This window comes from Bubalus kerabau, chromosome 22, assembly GCF_029407905.1.
Source record: "Bubalus kerabau isolate K-KA32 ecotype Philippines breed swamp buffalo chromosome 22, PCC_UOA_SB_1v2, whole genome shotgun sequence".
NCBI classification, from domain to species: domain Eukaryota; kingdom Metazoa; phylum Chordata; class Mammalia; order Artiodactyla; family Bovidae; genus Bubalus; species Bubalus kerabau.
This window is the reverse complement of record NC_073645.1, coordinates 44,706,586-44,727,561: the sequence shown is the minus strand read 5'-3', so window position 1 is coordinate 44,727,561 and position 20,976 is coordinate 44,706,586. Positions and strand designations below refer to the sequence as shown.

General features: G+C 45.3%; 1 protein-coding gene across 1 annotated transcript; it reads right to left on the bottom strand.

Annotated features, from left to right (window-relative positions):
* Positions 1–1,595: 1,595 nt before the first annotated feature.
* On the bottom strand, positions 1,596–9,569 carry LOC129636724 (carbohydrate-binding protein AQN-1-like). The gene is given in 5 exon segments (XM_055560328.1): positions 1,596–1,680; positions 2,902–3,093; positions 4,875–5,010; positions 6,051–6,089; positions 9,527–9,569. Coding segments are annotated over 5 exon segments (495 nt in total).
* Between the last annotated feature and the right edge of the window lie 11,407 nt (positions 9,570–20,976).

Here is a 20,976-nt window from a genome sequence, read left to right as displayed (position 1 = left end):
GTTCTAGTGAGGTAGATGACCCTAGAGCCTGCAATAGACAGTGAGGAAAGTCAGAAAGAGAAAAATAAATATTGTAGATTAGCACATATATATGGGATTTAGCTTCCAAGGTCAGACGAGATTGGCCACATTCAGGATGGCATGGGCATATCAAACCCATCAATCCTAAAGAAAATCAGTCCTGGATGTTCACTGGAAGGACTGATGCTGAAGCTGAAGCTCCAATACTTTGGCCACCAGATGTGAAGAACTGACTAGTTGGAAAGGACTCTGGTGCTGGGAAAGATTGAAGGCAGGAAAAGGGAACAACAGAGGGTGAGATGGTTGGATGGCATCACCAACTCAATGGATAAGATTTTGAGCAAGCTCTGGGAATTGGTGATAGGGAAGCCTGGCGTGCTGCAGTCCTTGGACTCACAGAATTGGATATGACTGAGTGACTGAACCAAAGCTGATGTGATTTGGGGCTTGGGTTCACATAGTAAAGAATCTGCCTGCTAATGCAGGAGACCTGGGTTTGATCCCTGGGTCTGGAAGATCCCCTGGAGAAGGGAATGGCAACCCACTCTAGTATTCTTGCCTGAAAAATTCCATGGACAGAGGAGTCTGGCAGCCTACAGTCTATGGGTTTGCAAAGAGTTGGACATGCTTCAGCCACTAACACTTTACTTATGGGATCTAGAAAAATGGTATAGATGAACCTAATGGAGATGCAGATATAGAGACTGGACCTGTGGACACAGTAGTACAGGGAGAGAGTGGGACGAATGGAGAAAGTAGCATTAACATATATACACTAACATGTGTAAAATGAGTAGCTGGAGAGAAGCTGCTCTATAACACGGGGAGCCCAGTCTGGTGCTCTGTGAGGACCTAGAGGGGTAGGATGGAGGCGGGGAGGGAGGCTCACGAAGGAGGAGATGTATGTAAAATTACGGCTGATTCATGCTGTTGTATGGCAGAAACCAGCACAACATTGTAAAAATTAAAAACCAACCAAACAACCAACCAACAAAAACCCCTGAATCTGATGATCCCACAAACAAAACACGTTTTACTCTTTGCAGATCTCTTTAAGACACCGAATGTAGTTCTAGTTGGCCAGTGGGCTTTAGAAGAAATTTAATGTATCACCATCAAATATACTTTATCATCAACCACATTGTCAGAAAGTTTAGCAGAAAGATGCTCCAATGTCTCTACTCTGTCTTAGAGGTTTATCTTGGGCACAAAAGGGAAATAGTAAATAGGCAAAGTAACTATCCGAAGACAGGCCTCAAAAAATAAAAACCTCTATGATTTTAAAGAACTTCAGAAGAGGTTCCTCTCATTCTCACTGATGTCTGATTCTCTAACCTGTGACATGAGGACATTTAGAGTAAAAGAACAAATCCAGACCAGGTAAAGAGACTTTATTCAAAATGATTATAATGACAAGTGGAATGATCCAACAACAAGACTGGCAAGTACCGAAAACTCAGGAGTGAGGAGTCTTTCTTTGCAGGGAAGAGACAGAAGGCTGGAAAGCATGGAGGAGACCGGATGGGACGAGGAGGTGTGACAGACAGGTGACCAGGATGTGTCTCTCCTCGTGGTCAGCTGATTCCAGAAGAGTCTTCCAGGAAGATTGTTTTCATCTGCAACACTTGTCCACTCTTAGGTGTGAGCACGATCACTAAGCTGTGGATGGAGAACTTAACCAGAGTTTGGTTAAGTCAGTTACACAGGGGCTTCCCTCATAGCTCAGTTGGTAAAGAATCCGCCTGCAATGCAGGAGACCCTGGTTCAATACCTGTGTTGGGAAGATACCTTGGAGAAGGGATAGGCTACCTACTCCAGTATTTGTGACTTCCCTTTTGACTTGGGGAGCCTCCCTCGTGGCTTAGATGGTAAAAGCATCTGCCATGATGCGGGAGACCCGGGTTCAATCCCTGGGTCAGGAAGATCCCCTGGAGAAGGGAATGACAACACACTCCAGTATTCTTGCTTGGAAAATTCCATGGATGGAGAAACCTTATAGGCTACAATCCATGGGGTCACAAGAGTCAGACACGACTGAGTGGTTTCACTTTCACTTTCTTGCCCTTGTGGCTCAGCTGGTAAAGAATCAGCCTGCAATGCAGGAGACCTGGGTTCGATGCCTGGGTTAGGAAGATCCCCTAGAGAAGGAAAAGGCTACCCACTCCAGTATTCTGGCCCGGAGAATTCAATGGACTGTATAGTCCATGGGGTCGCAAAGAGTTGGACATGACTGAGTGACTTTCACTTCTCTTCAATTAAACAAACATTTTCTTCCCATTGATAAGTGGGGGAAAAGTTTAGCTGATCATTAATGAGAAAAAAGAAACAGTTTTGAGAAACTGTGTCTGATTTGCCCTAGGTGACACATGTATATATTTGTACACACAAATATTTGGTGAACAGAATATACATTTTGTGTAGTAAATGGCGAATATACATCCTGCTATATATATATCCTAAGATACATATGTGCGTTATATCTATATATCTGGTAAATATATACATTTTATATAGTATACTATGTGTAGTACACATTTTAAATGTACACACTAGAAATGCTTAAGGTTATAAGATCCAGAAAGGGAAATTTTCTATTTGGGAGGAATATGGGACATAATCAAAGGGAAGAGTAAAATTTGAAAAGAATTTTCATATGGGTCTTTCCAATTCCAGTATCTCACATGCAGAATGTTGAGAATGAGCAGGTGGATGTCTCTGGAGAGACTCACTGGGTCATCCTGACTCTCGCTCACCCAGTGATGATCATGCAGAACTTAGACTCGACCTTACTTCCGCAGTCATGTAACAGCCACATGCCCAAGTGGCCACAGCCACGCACGGACAGGAGAGGGCACGTCAGCAGACCCCTGTCCATCTCACCTACCTGATGGATGCCCGTAGTAAAATATATCAAAAGAAGATGCTGGCTGGTTGGAACTTCTGTAGTACTTCACGGTCATGACATTGGAAGAAGATCGAAACGCCAGGTGTCCCCCTGAACAGAACTTCCCAAATGTGGTACTGTCTGGCAGCCCATCTATGATTTCCACATACTCTTCATTACAGTTGAGGCTGTTGGAACAGAGGGAAGGGCAGGCATCAGCCTTGGGAATCGTGGTCCCTCTGGCAGGCAGCCTCTCCTGTCTAGACCCCACACAATCACACTGCTTTGTGCACCAGACTTCCCAGGCTGGTGCCCATGGGGAAGGAGACTCATCCTTTAGGAGTGGGTGGTGGTCACCCAGGACCCTCGCCCCCACAGGGGCTGCAGGTGACTCTTTGCCTCCTGGGCAACCCCAATGATGGGGCTCAGTGAAGCCCACCCAGGACTCTGGGATCAGGAGCCATGGGAGGGCACAGTACAGCCAACCCTGAGGACCGTTTCCTTGGGTAACAAGCACAGAGTCAGGTGAGGCCCAGACAGGCGTGTGTGATGCCACTCCTGCTTCACCCTCTGCACCCCTAGCACAGGGGGCCCAGCACCCCCTCTTGGCCTCCAGGATCTACAGAGGTGAGAGGGGCGTCCAGCTCTCCCTGCTGTGGGCAAAGTGCACACAGGGTTGTCACACTCCTGCTGAGGTCTCCGTCTCCTCCTCCTGCCCATAAGATCTGACCCCACCCTATCTTCCTCTCTCAGCCACCAGCATGTGTCCCACTCAGGAGCGAGGTTGGAGCCTCTCTGGGCTAAAACGAGACACGGAAGGGACATCTCACCAGGACACACACTCAGCTCGCTCTATACTAGCTCGCTCTTGGACGGACTGATTCCTTCCTAGTCCCATATCCAAAACTGGTCTTGGAGAGTGTCAAAGAGACAACAATGAAAACTTTTAGAATAATCTATCCCTCTGATCCTAACAGAAATGGTGATGTAGGAAATGCCTGCCTCCTTCAGCCCTGGCGTGTGGTTTTGGAAGATGGTCTGAGCCCTGCTATGAGGCAGGCATCTCCAGGTTGTCCTCCTCACATGGAGCAGCTTCTCCGCCTAGTAGGAGACCTGACCTCACAGAAGGACATGGCCCTCAGCTATAAGATGATAGAACTAATCTCAGCCTCCCCTGACAGTGACCTTTATTCCACAAATAATGAAAATGTCACTTCCAGGTTAAAATATATGAAGAATAACCTGCTACAGAAATGCTGTAACTATTGTTACTTTGGAAATACCTTCTGGAGCGTTATAAATTCCTTCATACTTTCAAACATGTATTTGATCTTTCATTCAGTTATTCACTCCTAAGTAAAACAAGCCAACAAGCGATAGACATGCATCCTAGGAGAGACAAACGCAGACATCAGCAGGAGTGATGTTATGCTGTCAGTCCCCCAGAGTTTTGCACGGATTAATGGATGGGGCACAAATCCAAGAAAGATCTGCCCAGCTGTGGACAGAGTCAGAGCCAGGGTTTCCGGTGTGATGGAAAAGTTCTTCCTCCAGGGAACTCGTGAACTAGGAAATGAGGACCCTAAGCAGCAGGTGGTGAGTCTGGGAGAGGTGGAAGGTGCCTTCCAGGCAGAGGGGACAGTGTGAGCAAAGGCTCAGAGCTGCCCAACAGTCTGGTGGGTCCACAGCTCAGTGTGCGCTGGCTCAGCTCAGAGAAGGGGCAGAGGGGAGAAGAGGTTAGAAGGGAGGGGAGATCGGGGTCCCCTGGAGGGATCTGAAAGCCATGCAAGGAGGGTCAGCTCTATGCAGAGGGCAGGGGGCCATGCAGGGTCGTCAGCAGGAGTGAGCTGGAGTCAGGATGTGTCTGGATGTGTGTGCTGGGTGGTGCAGGGGAAACAGAAAGGGGCAAAGAGGGACACCTTCCCATAAAACCACACCATCAGCAAACAACACTCAACTGAGCACTGACCTGAGAAATGGAATTGTCAGTACAATTGTATAACCTCTCTCCAAGAGGATGGTCCAGGTACACTTTGGCTCCCATGAGGAATAGCTGGAGATCCACCCAGAGAAGTTTCTGCGGACACCCCCACATTTTCTAGCCTCTACAACAGAAGGCAGGTTTCTGGGTGCCCAGAGGCTGTGACAAGCCCTGGGTTGGAGGCGGGGGTTGCTGTGCCGTTCCTGTGGCCACACCATCATTAAACCTTGTGATTTCCGGATTCCAGAAATCACAGATCAACATCAATGATCCAAGTCTAATGACCTCCAAAAGAGTGATTTTGATGTTTTACTCTTTTAAACATTTAAAAGGGAACCATACCCATCACTGAAATTTGTTTTGACCCCTGAAAACAGATATATTTAATCCCTCTTCAGCAAATAAATCTTTATCATCAACAGCATGGCCAGACTGGAAGTCAAAAGGTGCACACAACCCCCTCCTTCTGCGTCCTGTGTGTCTCTTCCCAGTGAAGCCTGAGAAATAGCAAAGGAACAGCCTGAGGAGCCAGACCCCTCAGAGCTATGAAAACCCACTCACTATGCAGACCTGCAGGGAGCACCAGGACCCACTCAGTGATGCCCAAGCTCCACATCTGTATGTGAGGATAAAAGGAGCACTTTCCTTCGGGCATTTGGATCTAATGAGCTCCTGGTTGGAAGGTGCTCAGCCAGTGCCTGGGCCTGGAAACCTCTAGAGCACACAGCTCATCTCTGGTCAGCTGCACCCTCTGACCCGGTCCATCACGATATCCTCACTCCCTCTCCCTGCGAAGCTCTCATCTCTCACCCTGAAGACGGTGATGTCCCCCGGCCATTAGAAGGCGGCTCCGTCCTCCTCGGCCACCTGCTGCATGGAGACGTGGCCCCTTCCTCCTCCTAACCCCACCCGCAGTGAGGCTTTTCCTGAGTTTGGAAGACGCAGTGGGGTGGAGAGAAGGAATGAGGCCGAGAGGGGCGTCCTCAGAGGTCTGGAGAGACTGGAGTTAGGGATTGTGGTGACGGAGCCAGGCTGTGAAGTACAGAAAGCTATGTTCTTTTGGTAACGGGTACATACATCTCCCTTGTAGAGAAGCCACTTGCACCTCAACTTTAAGGCTCATCTCTACGTGATGAGGGGAAGTGGTGAAATCACATCGTCTACACTTAGCTTCATCTGATTCTGTTGAAACCAGTGTGGCTGAAAGGTAGCAAAACAGAAAACATCGTGAAAATGAGAGGTTACAGAGGGGTCAGAGTAAGAGAATGGAAAATGCACAACCCTGTGAGGACGAGCCGTGTGCAAAGGGATGGCCGTGAGAGGACAGAAATGCTTCGCTGTCCTCCACCCTGGGGACCGTCCTGGTCACACATGGGAAGGGCAGAGGGAGGGCCTTCGAAGGCTAGCCCATTCAGCTTGATGTCTTTGTTTTCCCCAGATCTACTCAGTTTAGGGCCAATGTTCCCTCTCTGCAGCCAGAGTTGGAAGAGTCAGCCCCCGGGAAGGTGACCACCTTGTCCCTTTAGCCTAGGGTTATCCAGGTCTCAGCACTGAACTACCTTCTCCCAGAAAATGTCTCAGTCCCAGCCAAACTAAGAGAGTAGTTCACCCAACTAGGACATAAACGTTTCCTGTTAATCTTTTGGTGGTGAATTTGATGTTGTGGTGAACACATTGAGTAAAATTTTCAGTTAAGAAGTGAACCATCTTAATTTGTAGAAGCTTCACTGTATCAGGGACCTGAGTAAGGTGCATAAATCAAGGGCCCTGCTTTCAATCACGTGGCCTCCCAGGGTGGACCTGCACTGTGGCTTATCTTCACGATACAACGATCAGGCGTAGCAAAGCTTAAGAATATCTGGTTCTTGGCCCTGGGTCACAGCCCTGTGGGGATGAGAGATGCATGGCTTTGGACAAGTTATTTTCTCTCCTTAAGCCTCAATCCATTCATCTCTAAAATGGAAATTGAACAGTAAGAGCCTCCTTGGTTCCAGAGGACAGTCCACACATGCATAGCTCAGTGCCCGGCCCAGGGATGCTCCCCACTAGGGAGCCTGCCACTCATTCATTTCCTTTCCCATAGAAACTGCTTTCCTTAGTAAATAGAAATCAACACGTCCTCTGGAAACTATTTGACCATAAATGTCAACCAGGACACTGGAGTCCATCTCCACCTACCCTTCCTGAGTCCTGAAGTGTCATTGGACTGGGGGCACAGTTATTTTCAAATTTCTTTTGATATTGATTTCTAACATAATTCCACAGTGATAAGAGAACAGACTATGATTTCAATACCTTTAGACCATGAAATTTTTGTACCTTGTCTTATGTCCCTGGATATGTTCCAGTGTCTCCTAGTTTATACTCTATAGGAACCTGAATAGAATTGGTATCTTACTGTTGTGTGAAAACTGTATAAATCTTAATTATGTTGAATTGGTTCACAGGGCTTCTCAGGTCTGTTATATTCTTTTACTTCTCTGTATATTCATTCTATTAATTTTGAGAGTTTGATATTAAAGCTCCAATGAAACATCTTATTTATTTTAAAAAATAACTGTACTAGATAGTGGAACTATATGTAACTTTGTTCTGTATTTTCCAAGTCTCCTGTAAATGTGTTATCATACTTTCATAGAGGGATGGTATGGGGAGGGAGGTGGGAGGGGGGTTCAGGATTGGGAACACGTGTACAACTGTGGTGGATTCATGATGATGTATGGCAAAACCAATACAATATGTAAAGTAATTAGCCTTTAATTAAAATAAATTGAAATTTAAATTCAAAAAAATAAATAAAAATTAAGATATAAAAAAAAATCCTCCCCACCCTGGGGCATCCATCACAGTCTGCTTAGGAAGATACAAATTAAGGTTTGCCTGAAAGCAGGCCTCAGTGACAGAAGCAGAAATCATTCCTGTCCCTTCAGGTGACGTATCTGACCTAGACCCACACGTACAGTGACCTCCTCTGATCTAGAGTCTGAGGTACCGACTTTGAAGCAGGGGAACAAACAGCCCCTTGTAGGAGTTCAAGACACATCACCCCAAAACATGCCATCTTGATCTACTGACGATTTGAACTGAAGGCCCTTGAGAAACAGCTGAAGCAGGAGGGGCTCTGATGAACCCGTTCCTACCTACAAGGCGCCCACGAAGTGTCCCAGGAGAAGGGCTGCCCCTCCCCACCCCCACCCTGGGCCTCATCACAGGAGCCTGGGATGGACCTTGAGAAGGATCTGGGCGCACACACTGACTGCACGACCCTCTCCTTCTGCTCGGCCCCCACTCAGCTCCTAGTCATGACCCACCATTGACTGTAGGGAGAGAAGGGGGGAGGGAAGAAAGAGCCTAGTCATGGGGACAGTCCCTGACAAGAAGTTTGAGGGGCAAAGGTGAGCAGCGGAGGAAAAACAGGGAGAGGGGAGGGAAGCTTAGTGAGGCGAGAGGAAAAGAGGAGACAGAGCTGAAAAGGGCAGAGGAAGAAGCACAAAATGAGACAGACAGAGAGAACCAGGAAGGAGGAGACAGCGATTTCCCTGAAGAAATGGCTGCCTTCCTATTCTTTCCCGCCAGCACTGGGAACCAGCATGAGTAGTGAGTCCCTCAGTCGTGTCAGATTCTTTGAGACGCCATGGGCTGTAGTCAGCCAGGCTCCTGTGTCCAAGGAATTTTCCAGGCAAGAATACTGGAGCAGGTTGCCATTGCCTTCTCCAAGGGATCTTCTCAACCCAGGGATCGAACCCTCATCTCTTGAGTTTCCTGCATTGGCAGGCAGATTCTTGACCACTAGCGCCACCTGGGGAGCCCAAACCAGCGAGGGGCCCTCTGTGTTCAGTGCAGGCCCAACGCCTAGCCCCCTGAAGGACTATGACTCCCTGTCAGGATGTCCTCAGCACTGCTGGGAGCTGCTGGTCCTGCTGGTCATTCCTGAGCTCATGTTGCTGCCACGTCTCCATCCCAGGGGCAGAGGCAGAGCACCCCACCTGTCCAGGGGCTTCTCCAGGGCCCCTGCTTCCCCTTAGATGACACTCTCCAATCAGGTCCAGCCAGGGTCCCACCTACAGCACCCACACTGTCACACATCCAAGACCCCTGAAAAGCTGACCACGACTGGTTCACTTCATCCAGGTATGGGTGAGGGCTGGCTGTCCCGTAGGGCATCCCAGGTGAGTGAAAATCATTTAGTCGTGTCCGACTATTTGAGACCCCGTGGACTATACAGTCCATGGAGTTCTCTGGGCCAGAATACTGGAGTGGGTAGCCTTTCCCTTCTCCAGGGGATCTTCCTAACCCAGGGATTGAACCCAGGTCTCCCTCATTGCAGACAGATTCTTTACCAGCTGAGCCACCAGGGAAGCATCCCAGGGGACATTGGTTAAGGTAGAGGGGGCCCAAGGAATGCGTGCCAGAACAAGGACAGACAGCCCAGAAAATGCTTAAAAGTCATTATATCCTCAGCCCAGGGTCATGGCCATGCTGCTGAACCCTCCTCCTCCAGGCCAGGCTGAGGGTGGCATCTCCTTGGAGGAAGGTAGCTTGCAGATCCTCTTCCGTGGCAACAAGCAAACTGCACACTCTCTAGGTTGAACAGGAAGCAGAGAGGCCCCGGGGCAAGGGGCTGGGGGCCAGGCTTTACCTGCTGAGTAGCAAGGACCAATGGATGACGCTGGACAGCTTCATCTTCGCAGCCTGGCACCAGCCTCAGCAGTGAGCCTGGCCCTGGAGGCCTGGGGCTATATACACACAGCAGCTGACACCTAACCTCCTCCTCCCCTGGAGCCCAGCCCGGCAAGACTGTGGAAGCCCCTGGTTCTTTAGGAGAAGCGGGCTGCCTGCTGCTTCCACCTAGTCTTTGTCAGAGATTTTCTGTGTCCTTTCCCACCCAGACTGGGAAATGATGGCCTGTTTCTTCCCTCCCTCTCCTGTTTTTGTGGTCCTCGATGAAGGTTAACAAATTAGCCACAGACCACCAGGATGCCCTGTTTGTAGGGCCCTCTTCCCTGAGGTTCAGCTGCAGTGTGTCCACCTCTAGTTACTTCATAAACCTCAGTATGACTTGGATGGAGAGGAACTGAGACCCAGAGAGACCAAGGGACGTGTCCACATCCCAGGGTGCCAGTGGCAGAAGCAGGACCAGTCTGACGTCCGGCTGCCTGGTCTTAAGGGCCCTCCTGTGTCACTCAGGGCAGAGGCAGGTAAACAGCCCCCAGTCTGCTCCAGGTGCGGGTCACAATTGATGGGGCAGCTGAAGTACATGTCAGCCTGTGTGTGGTGTGTCCACAAGGGTGACCTGGGCACACATGTCGGAATTCTTTCTGTATTTATGATATGGAGACCACGTGGTTCAGTCTGATGAGTGTCACAGTTGTGAGAACCCAACAGAAGCACCTATGGAAGACAGTCTAGCAGGTTCTCGAATGTTCCACACTAGTTTCTATATGGCCCAGGTTTCTACTAGGTATTTACCCAGGAAATGAAAACATGCGTCCACACAGAAAATTGTGCATGAATATTCATGGCAGCATTATTCATAAGAGACAGAGTGAAAAAAATCCAAATTTCCATCATCTGATAAATAAATAAAACATCGTCCATCCCTAAAATGATAACCATTCAGCCATCAGAAGGAATGGCAGCCCACTTGCCTTCCAAGGATCATTACCAGTTATACACATGCCAACCAGAAGAAGCCGATTTCCAGTTTCCTGATTAAACAGCTCTGAATTTTACCAAGTCTTTCAAAACATCTTGGTGATTACGATTGTTTGAAATAACATCTTCTATTAAAATGTGCATTTCTCCAACTCCAGTGCATTTGGCCACTTCTCCAGTGTTTCCAGTCCAACCCCACTCCTTGTGAGAAATGTCTGTTCATACGTATCTTTGAGCCAAGCTTTTATTACTGTTGCATCACTCATTTTTCTTCATGAGTTGTAGAAACTTCCTGCTTTTTCTAATTCATACCTTTCTTTACAGGAGCCTAGTGGGTTCCCAGTGGGAGGGACATTCCACCTCCAGCAGAACACAGGGAAGCTGTCTGAGCCATCTGCTCACTCAAGCTCTTCTGACTGATGAATGAAAGAGGAAGTTTATTGGACAGGGTCTCCCTCTCAGAAAACAATGCTGATTCTGCTCCAGTTGGTTAGGCTCCCTGGTTGCTATTTGTATAAAATGCAATCATTCCTCATAGTTCTCCTTCCATCTAGAATCTCCCTTCCCTTACCATTCTCTGTTATCCCTTACAGTCCCCTACACATAGAATACTCCCTGGCTCTGGTCTGTGGACAGAACAAGGAGCACCCCATGGCTGTAAATGGCTGGATGGAGGGAATGCAGGAGCCATGGGAGGAAGGCAGTTGCTTGTCTTCCATCCCAGCCCAAGCATCCTACCTTCAGTCCCCATGTGTCAGGCCCGCTGTCCTCCCCAGCAGCATCCAAGCAGGGCTGTGACTGCCTGGGGAGAAAAGAAACTACAGTCCCTTTCCCAGGGACACTCAGGAATCAATCTAGGTTCCTGAAGTGTCTGTGCCCCCTGGAGGAAATTTATGATGTAATAGTTTTCAAGGACTTCCGTCCCTCAGATGTTTGTCCCAAAGCTCATGCCTGGTTTCTGAGGTTCCTAGACAAGCCTGCCACCTTGCTTCTAGCCCCTTCCCTGGGGACTGCTCCCCGGTACACCTCTCCTCTCCTCTCCATGAGATGCACTGGGTGTCTGCACCCGGTTCACAGACTGCCCCCACCAAGGGTCTCCCACCTCATCAGATCTTCCCAGCTGCTGTCTTTCTAGACAGTCCTGTGGATAGGCATCGTCTCCTTATCAGTGGCCATGCTTTTATTCCCAGGGAGGCTCTGAAGGGTCTCTTGGGCATTTTGTAAGCTGCCTTCCCAGCCCAGATTCCCTTCTTATTGACAGAGAACTGCTATTTCATTCCATTTCTATTCCCCTTGTGTGTGCCATGGACCACGGGAGAAGCTGACCCAGACCCAGCTCTGAGAGGAGGTCAACAGGAAGTCCCCGTCCTGGTGATGGTGCAGGAATGAGCATGTCCCCAGGTGAAGGGACAGGAGAGGTCTGGCTGCAGGGGAGGTGGGAGAGGTCTGCTCCACGTCCTCCCCACTGAGAGTGAAGCCAAGTCACACAGGAGGCGAGCAAGAGGATGGTGGGCCGCTGGTCCAGAGCCACTGGGCAAGCTCGCCCCAAAGCCCCTCCCTTCCAGCTCCAGGAGGCACTGCCCATCCTTGTGGTTGAAGGCGTTTGAGATGGGGGTCCCAGTCAGAAGGAACCTGACTGACAGGTGCAGAAAAGACAACCTTACCCCTTCAGGTTCCCAGGATACAAGGGACACAAAGTTTTTCTAAGATTCCCTAGAGAGTCTTAGGAGAACAACAACTATCTTCCTTTTGAGCCCCCAAGCTAAGCAGACCTGCTCTAGCTCTGCTTTTCTTTGGAGGAAAGGCCATAATTTCTAAATCTTCCAGCACAATATTGATTAAATGTGATGACATCCATCTTGTGGTGTTCTTAACTCTACTGCTGCTGCTGCAAAGTCACTTCAGTCATGTCCGACTCTTTGTGACCCCATAGACAGAAGCCCACCAGGCTCCTCTGTCCACAGGATTCTCTAGGCAAGAATACTGGAGTGGGCTGCCATTTCTAGGAATGCTCTTTATATCTCAATCACAAATTATATGTTTTGCTGGATGTTCTTTCTAGTTGTGATTTATGAAAGCAAACTTGCTTCTTTCAATGATTAATTTCTAATAGCTTTGTTACAATGTTAACAGTATTCCATTTTTTTGAGTTTGTTTCTGTATCCATTGAGGTGTTAATATGGATTTTAGGGTTTATTCTATTAATATCAGAAGTTACTTTCACAGATTTTTTTTGATCTCAAGTTATCTTTGTATCCTTAGGATAAATATTTATTTTTAAATTATGGAATTTAGTTTCCTGAAGTTCTATCCTATTCTTTTTTATTTTATGTTTGCACCTATGTTCATAAATTTTATTTACTGATTTCCTTTCCTGTACTATCCTTGCCTATTACTCATATCAGATCATAGTTTTGTCAGATTTTTCTATATTTAAAATGATTTGGGTAGCCTTTTTGAGTTCTCTAAGATATTTTGAATAAGACAAAGATGATTGAAAACAGCAATATTTCCTTGTAAAACTGCCTGAAAGTAAGGCCTTTGACCACAAAATATTTTTTCACTCTGTGGACAATTTCAGGGCATCAGGCGTCACATTTTATTAAATAATCTCTGATGTAATTATGAATGGATTGTTTTCTTAATTTCTTTTTCTGATAGTTTGCTATTAGTGTGTACAAGTGCAATAGGTCTCTATATATTAATTTTGTATCCTGCAAATTTACCAAGTTCATCAATGAGTTCTAGTAGTTCTTGGGTGGCATCTTTAGGACTTTTTATCTGTACCATGGGGCTTCCCTGGTAGTGCTAGTGGTAAAGAATCAGTCTGCCAATGTACGAGTTCACTTCAGCTCAGTTGTATCTGACTCTTTGTGACCCCATGGCACGCCAGGCTTCCCTGTCCATTACCAACTCCTGGAACTTACTCAAACTCATGTCCATTGAGTCGGTGATGCCATCCAACCATCTTTCAATCCCTTCTCTTCCTGACTTCAATCTTTCACAGTATCACAGTCTTTTCCCATGAGTCAGTTTTTCGCATCAGGTGGCCAAAGTATTGGAGCTTCAGCTTCAGCATCCATCTTTCCAACAAATACTCAGGACTGATTTCCTTTAGGATGGACTGGTTTGATTTCCTTGATGTCCAAGGGACTCTCAAGAGTCTTCTCCAACACCACTGTTCAAAAGCATCAATTCTTTGGCACTCAGCTTTCTTTATAGTCCAACTCTCACATCCATACATGAGTACCGGAAAAACCATAGCTTTGACTAGATGGACCTTTGTCAGTAAAGTAATGTCTCTGCTTTTTAATACACTATCTAGGTGTGTCATAGCTTTTTTTCCAAGGAGTAAGCATTTTTTTATTTCATAGCTGCAGTCACAATTGCAGTGATCTCGGAGCCCAAGAAAATAAAGTCTCTGACTGTTTCCATTGTTTCCCCATCTATTTGCCAAGAACTGATGAGACTGGATGCCATGATCTTAATTTTTTGAATGTTGCGCTTTAAGCCAACTTTTTCACTCTCCTCTTTGACTTTCATCAAGAGACTCTTTAGTTCCTCTTCACTTTCTGCCTTAAGGGTGGTGTCATCTGCATATCTGAGGTTATTGGTATTTCTCCCAGCAATCTTGATTCCAGCTTGTGCTTCATCCAGTCTGGTGTTTCGCATGATGTACGCTGTATATAAGTTAAATAAGCAAGGTGACAGTATACAGCCTGACGTACTCCTTTCTCAATTTGGAACCAGCCTGTTGTTTCATGTCTGGTTCTAACTGTTGCTTCTTGACATGCATACAGATTTCTCAGGAGGCAGGTAAAGTGGTGTGGTATTCCCATATCTTGAAGAATTTTCCACAGTTTGTTGTGATCCACACAAAGTTCAGTGCAACACATTTGACAAAATTCCTGCCAATGCAGGAAAAGCAGGTTCAATCCCTGGGTCAGGAAGATCTCTTGGAGTAGAAAATGTCAACCTGATCCACTACTCTTGCCTAGAAAGTTCTATGGACAGAGGAGCCTGGTGATTTACAGTCCATGGGGTTGCAGAGTCGGACACGACTGAGTGACTGAACACATCTATACTATGATGACTTTGTAAGCAGTGACATTTAACTTCAGCCATTCCAGTCTGAATTCCTTTTATTTTTCTTTTCGGCTTGCTGTAACTAGGAATTCCAATACTATGTTGAATAAAAGTGGTGAGAGTGAGCATCCTTGACTTGTTCCTGATCTTGGATGGAACTGCTTTCAACTTTTTACCACTGAATATGATATGAGCTCGGAGATGGCAATGGCACCCCACTCCAGTACTCTTGCCTGGAAAATCCCATGGATGGAAGAGCCTGGTAGGCTGCAGTCCATAGGGTCGCTAAGAGTCGGACACGACTGAGCGACTTCACTTTCACTTCTCACTTTCATGCATTGGAGAAGGAAATGGCAACCCACTCCAGTGTTCTTGCCTGGAGAATCCCAGGGATGGGGGAGCCTGTTGGGCTGCCGTCTATGGGGTTGCACAGAATCGGACACAATTGAAGCGACTTAGCAGCAGCAGCAGCAGCATGATATGAGCTGTGGATTTGTTGTATATGGCTTTTATTATGTTGAATTGTGTTCCCTCTATATACACTTTGTTGAGAGTTATATTTCTTTTTAAAAAAACTCTCAGGAAATTGTAATCCATTACATCCTGTGACAAAATTTGCACCAAGTACCCTTCATTTCTCTGTCAAGTCTTTCTTATAATTTATGTGAAATTATCTCATATGTTAGGTGCTAAATAAAACTCACTTTGTACTACTAGAAAAAACTCTCAGGAAGCATGGCTTTTTGAAGCAGAAAACTTTGAATTGCTAGTTCTTTTTTTGACAAACAATATTTATTAAATCAAAGAAGTAATGAATGGATGAATGGGTAAAATGCTTATTTTTAAAATCTGTCTCATTATGCTTGTTTCCATAAGACCATTTTTTGACTATGCCATATCACTTGTGGGATCTTTGTTTCCTGACCAGGGATCAAACATGGGCCCCAGAAGTGGAAGGGTGGAGTCCTAACCACTGGACAACCAGGGAAGTTCCATCATGAGACTGTTTTTTAAAGCAGTTTTAGATTCAGAGCACAATTATGAGACAGGAACAGAGGTTCCCCACATAACCCATGCTCCACACATGCACAGCCTCCTCTACTATCATCAAAACTCACCAGAGTGGAACATTTGTCATAACTGATGAATCAGAGTTGAAGCATCATGATCACCTGAGGTTCATAGTGTACATGAGGGTTCAATCTTGGTGTTGAACATCCATGGGTTTGGACAAAATATATGACATGGATCCATCATTATAACAGCACATGGAGTATTATCACAGTTTTCAAAATCCTCTGTGCTTCACATCATCATCGTTCTCCCTTAAGCCCTACAAACCATTGACCTTTTTATTGTCTTCAGAGCTTTACCTTTTCTAGAATGTCAAATGGCTATAATGGTACAGGGCAGAGCTTTATCAGATTGGCATCTTTCACTTATCAATATGCCTTTCAGTTTCTTCCAAGTGTCTTTTTGTGGTTTGATAGCTCATTTCTCTTTAGTGCTACAAAATATTCCATTTCTGGATGTACTCTACTTTACTGACCCATTCACCTTCCAAAGGACATCTTGGTTACTTCTGAGTTATGACAGTTATTAATAAAGCTGCATAATATCTGAGTGCAGACTTTTGTATGAACATGTTTTCAACTCTTGTGTGTAAGAACCAAGATATATGATTAGATACCACATGTAACTGATATCATATGACATTTGTCTCTCTCTCTGACTTACTTCACTTAATACGACAACCTCTAGGTCCATTCATGTTGCTGCAAATGACATTATTTCATTCTTTTATGGCTGAGTAGTATGTATGTATGGAGAATGGCACCCCACTCCAGTACTCTTGCCTGGAGAATCCCGTGGACGGAGGAGCCTGGTTGGCTGCAGTCCATGGGGCCACTAAGAGTCGGACACGACTGAGCGACTTCACTTTCACTTATCACTTTCATGCATTGGAGAAGGAAATGGCAACCCACTCCAGTTTTCTTGCCTGGAGAATCCCGTGGACGGAGGAGCCTGGTTGGCTGCAGTCCATTGGGTCACTAAGAGTCGGACACGACTGAGCGACTTCACTTTCACTTTTCACTTTCATGCATTGGAGAAGGAAATGGCAACCCACTCCAGTGTTCTTGCCTGGAGAATCCCAGGGACGGGGGAGCCTGGTGGACTGCCATCTATGGGGTCGCACAGAGTTTGACACGACTGAAGCGACTTAGCAGTAGTAGTATGTATGTATCTCTCTATATATGTATATATACACCACATCTTTATTCTTTCACCTGTCAATGGGCTTTTAAATTGCTTCCATGTCATGTCTTTTGTCAACAGTGCTGCAATGATGTATATTTTTTAATTAGAGTGCATGTATCTTTTAAAATTATTTTTCTGTATTTATTTTTGACTGCACTGAGTCTTCATTGCTGTGGGCTTTCTCTAGTTGTGGAGATCGGGGCTACTCTTCGTTGAGGTGAACAGGCTTCTCATTGCAGTGGCTTCTCTTGTGGAGCACAGGCTTCAGTAGCTGTGGCGCACAGGCTTAGCTGCTCCGTGGTGGCATGTGGGATCTTCCTGGACCAGGGATCGAACTCATGGCCCCTGCATTGGCAGGCAGATTCTTAACCACTGTACCACCAGGGAAGAACATGTATCTTTTTTAATTAGAGCTTTCTCTGGATATATGCCTAGAAGTGGGATTTCTGGATCATATATTAACTCTATTTTTAGTTTTTAAGGAACCTTTGTACTGTTCTCCATAGTGGCATCACCAATTTACATTCCCACCAACAGTGTAGAGTGTTCCCTTCTCTCCACACTCTCTCCAGCATTTGCTATTTGTAGACATCTTAATCATGGCCATTCTGATCAGTGTGAGGTGATAATTCATTGTGGTTTTGACTTGTATTTCTCTAATAATTAGTGGTATTGATTCTTTTCATATGCCTATTGGCCCTCTGTGTGTCTTCTTTGGAGAAATGTCTGTTTAGGACTTCTGCATTTTTTTGAGCGATTTTGTTTTGTTTTGTTTTAATTAAGCTGTGTGAGCTGATCATACTCTCTTGGTAACTGTAGCATTGTAGTAAATTGTGAAGTCAGATAGTGTCAGTCTCCCAATTTTGTTCTTCTCCTTCAATAATTTCTCATCTATTTGAATCATTTCCCTCCGCAAATAAAGCTTTCAATCAGCTTGTCAATACCCACAAATGAACTTGCTGGGATATCAAAAGGAGTTGCATTGAATTCATAGCTCAATTTGGGATCTTGACAATACTGAGTCTTCCTGGCCATGAACATGGATTGTCTCTCCATTCACTTAGCTGGCCTTTGATGTCTTTCAACAGAGTTTTGTGGGTTTTCTCATATAAATCATGAAACAATTTTGCTTGATTAAAACCTCAGCATTTCATTTTGGGGTTCTAACCTAATTATATAGGTTTTATTTCAATTTTTTTGCTTGTTCATTGCTAATATATAGGCAAGCAATTGACTTTTGTGTATTAACCTTTTTATTCTGCAGCCTTACTATGGTCATATATTACTTCCAGTAGTTTTTTTTTAAACAATTCTTTCACATTATCTAAGAAATGATCATGTCATCTGTGAACAAAGTGTATATCTTCCTTACCAATCTGAATGTTTTTTACTTACTTTCTTTGCCTATTGCATACTGGAAACAAAACTTTTCAGTAATTAGTATGATACTGAAAATGAATAGTAAGAGAGGATATACTTGCCCTGACCCAGATATTTGTGGGAAAGCATTGTCTCTCAGTAAGTATGATGCCAGCTATGGGGTTTTTATACATATTCTTTAACAAGCTGAGGAAGTTTCTCTCTGTTTCTATTTCACTCTGAATACTTCTGATGAATGAGCTGAATTCTTTCAAGTGTTTTCATGCATATATTGTTCTGATCATGTGATTTTTCTTTTTTGCCTTTTTGATGTGCTAGATTACAATAATTGACTTTTGAAGGTTGAGCCAGACTTGTGTACTCATAATAGACCCCACATGACTGTGTGCATAATTCTTTTTATACATTGCTGGGTTCAGTATACTAGGATTTTGTTGAGAATCTGTGCCTGTATGAGTTTTAAGTTATTTCAAAATAACTTTTTTTAGAAATGTTAGAAGTTATGCTTTCAATGATACCATTGGTCACCTTTAAGATTCCAATTACAATCTTTGCAGGAGTGTTCTTAAAAATTAATCTTAAAAAAATTAATCTAGAATGCTAGGAAAATCCATAAAGACATAAAAGATTCATGGTTGCGAGGTAGTGTTAATCTTCCAATTGGATGGAGGGGGAGAGGGATGACCATTTATGGGTACAGGGCTTCATTTAGGGCTGCTGAAAATGCATTGCAAGTTGACAGAGGTGGTGGTTGCCCAACATGGTGATTTGGAAAAGGCAATGGCAACCCACTCCAGTACTCTTGCCTGGAAAATCCCATGGACGGAGGAACCTGGTGGGCTGCCGTCTATGGGGTTGCACAGAGTTGGACACGACTGAAGTGACTTAGCAGCAGCAATATGGTGCTTATACCAAATTCCACTGAAGTACACTTTAAAATGGTTCATCCTATGTTACCTAAAATTCACCTTGTTAAAAGTGAAAAGTGAAGTCGCTCAGTCATGTCTGACTCTTTGTGACCCCATGGACGGTAGCCTACCAGGCTCCATGGTCCATGGGATTTTCCAGGCAAGAATACTGGAGTGGGCTGCCATTTCCTTCTCCAGGGGATCTCCCCAACCCAGGGATCAAAGCCGGGTCTCCTGCATTGCAGATGGACGCTTTACCATCTGAGCCACTAGGGAAGCCCACCTTGTTAAAACATTCACCCAAACAAGCTAATCCAGAGTGAATATCTGTTCCATTTGTTGATTTCATTGGCCAACATGTTTAGCATTTCGTCTATTTTATGTGTTGTCGTTTGGTTTCACAGGTCCATTTGGAGTGGGATGTTTTTGTGAATCTCTGTGTCTTTCTTCCTCTGCCCTGTCCCCATCCTCCATCCCCACACTCTCCTCTCCTGTCTTAGCAGTTTTGCAGTGATCTCCGCATGGCCCTTTCCTGGGCCATGAGTCCAGAACCAACTGAACCTCCTGCAGAGAGACTGGGAAAGGGCAGCTCTAGTAGGAGATCTGGTCAGAGATCCAAGAGCACCAGCTGTGTCTGTCTTCTGCCTCCCACAGTGGGGCCCCAGATCCAGCAGAAGATTTTCATCAGCCTCTCTCGGTTGATGGTCATTGGGTGGGTTGATGCTCATCAGTCCCCATGAGGTTGGCTGGCTCCTGGTCCTTCCAGTAGGTCCTGCCTGTGGGAGAGACAGGGGGTCCCAGGTCCCATGTAACCCCTGAGCTTCACCCCACCAGCCATTAGTATTTCATCAATGTTTCCAGGTCTTAGAAATGTTGCTCTTCTATTTGAACCCACGTGAGCTTTTGACTTTTTTCCCCTATGTTATCCATATAGTCATGTAGTGAATTGCAGGGAGGTTTTTACCCAAAGGCCAAGGAATGTTTCTCAAAGTGACTGGAAAGTCACCTTTGTAAGAGCTGAAGTTGGGAGCAGTGAAGACGGCAAACCACTGGCCTGCACCAGGTCAGCCAAAGAGGCTCCGGAGTAATTCTAAAGTGAGAAATGACTTAGTTTTAAAACAACTGAGCCTATTTAAAGTCTTGAACATGTTTTTATGTTTACCCCCGAAGGAATTCAGAACTTCCCACTGTAAAATATGTTGCTATGGCATATTGACTATTTTGATTTAAAGACACTTGGAAAAAAGGCAAATCCAGAAAAACAGCATACACACATGCATGCTCTGACCTTCTTTGTTTTTCTTATAAGCAGGAAATAGGTTGCCATTGAAATGCATCCCCTTTATGCCAGAAGGAAATAACATTCTTATCATCAGGACATAAAGTTGAGTCCAGAGAATTCTACACACAGAGATCTTGATAAAATAATTCTATCTTATCCTCCCCTCATAATGTGATTACTTTTCCACAGTTGCTTCTCTTTGTTGAAATACATATAAAAGCAAGTAAGTTTCCCAATTTGGGGATTTTTCATTTCTTAAGAAGTCTCCCCTCACTTTATGTACAACTTGCACTAAATAAGCTTGTCTGCTTTTCTCCTGTTGAGTTGTCTGCTGTCAGCTGATTTCACAGGCCCTGACACATAAAATCCTAATGCGGTAAAGGTAAACTTTTGCCTCCCCTTCAAGCTAAACTGGATTCCAGTTCAGCAGACTTGTCTCCAGGAATGGTGTCCATCTGCTTTCCTGTGTTAGAGAACAGAGTCAGGCACATTACAGACACAGTTACAAACTGAGAACAAG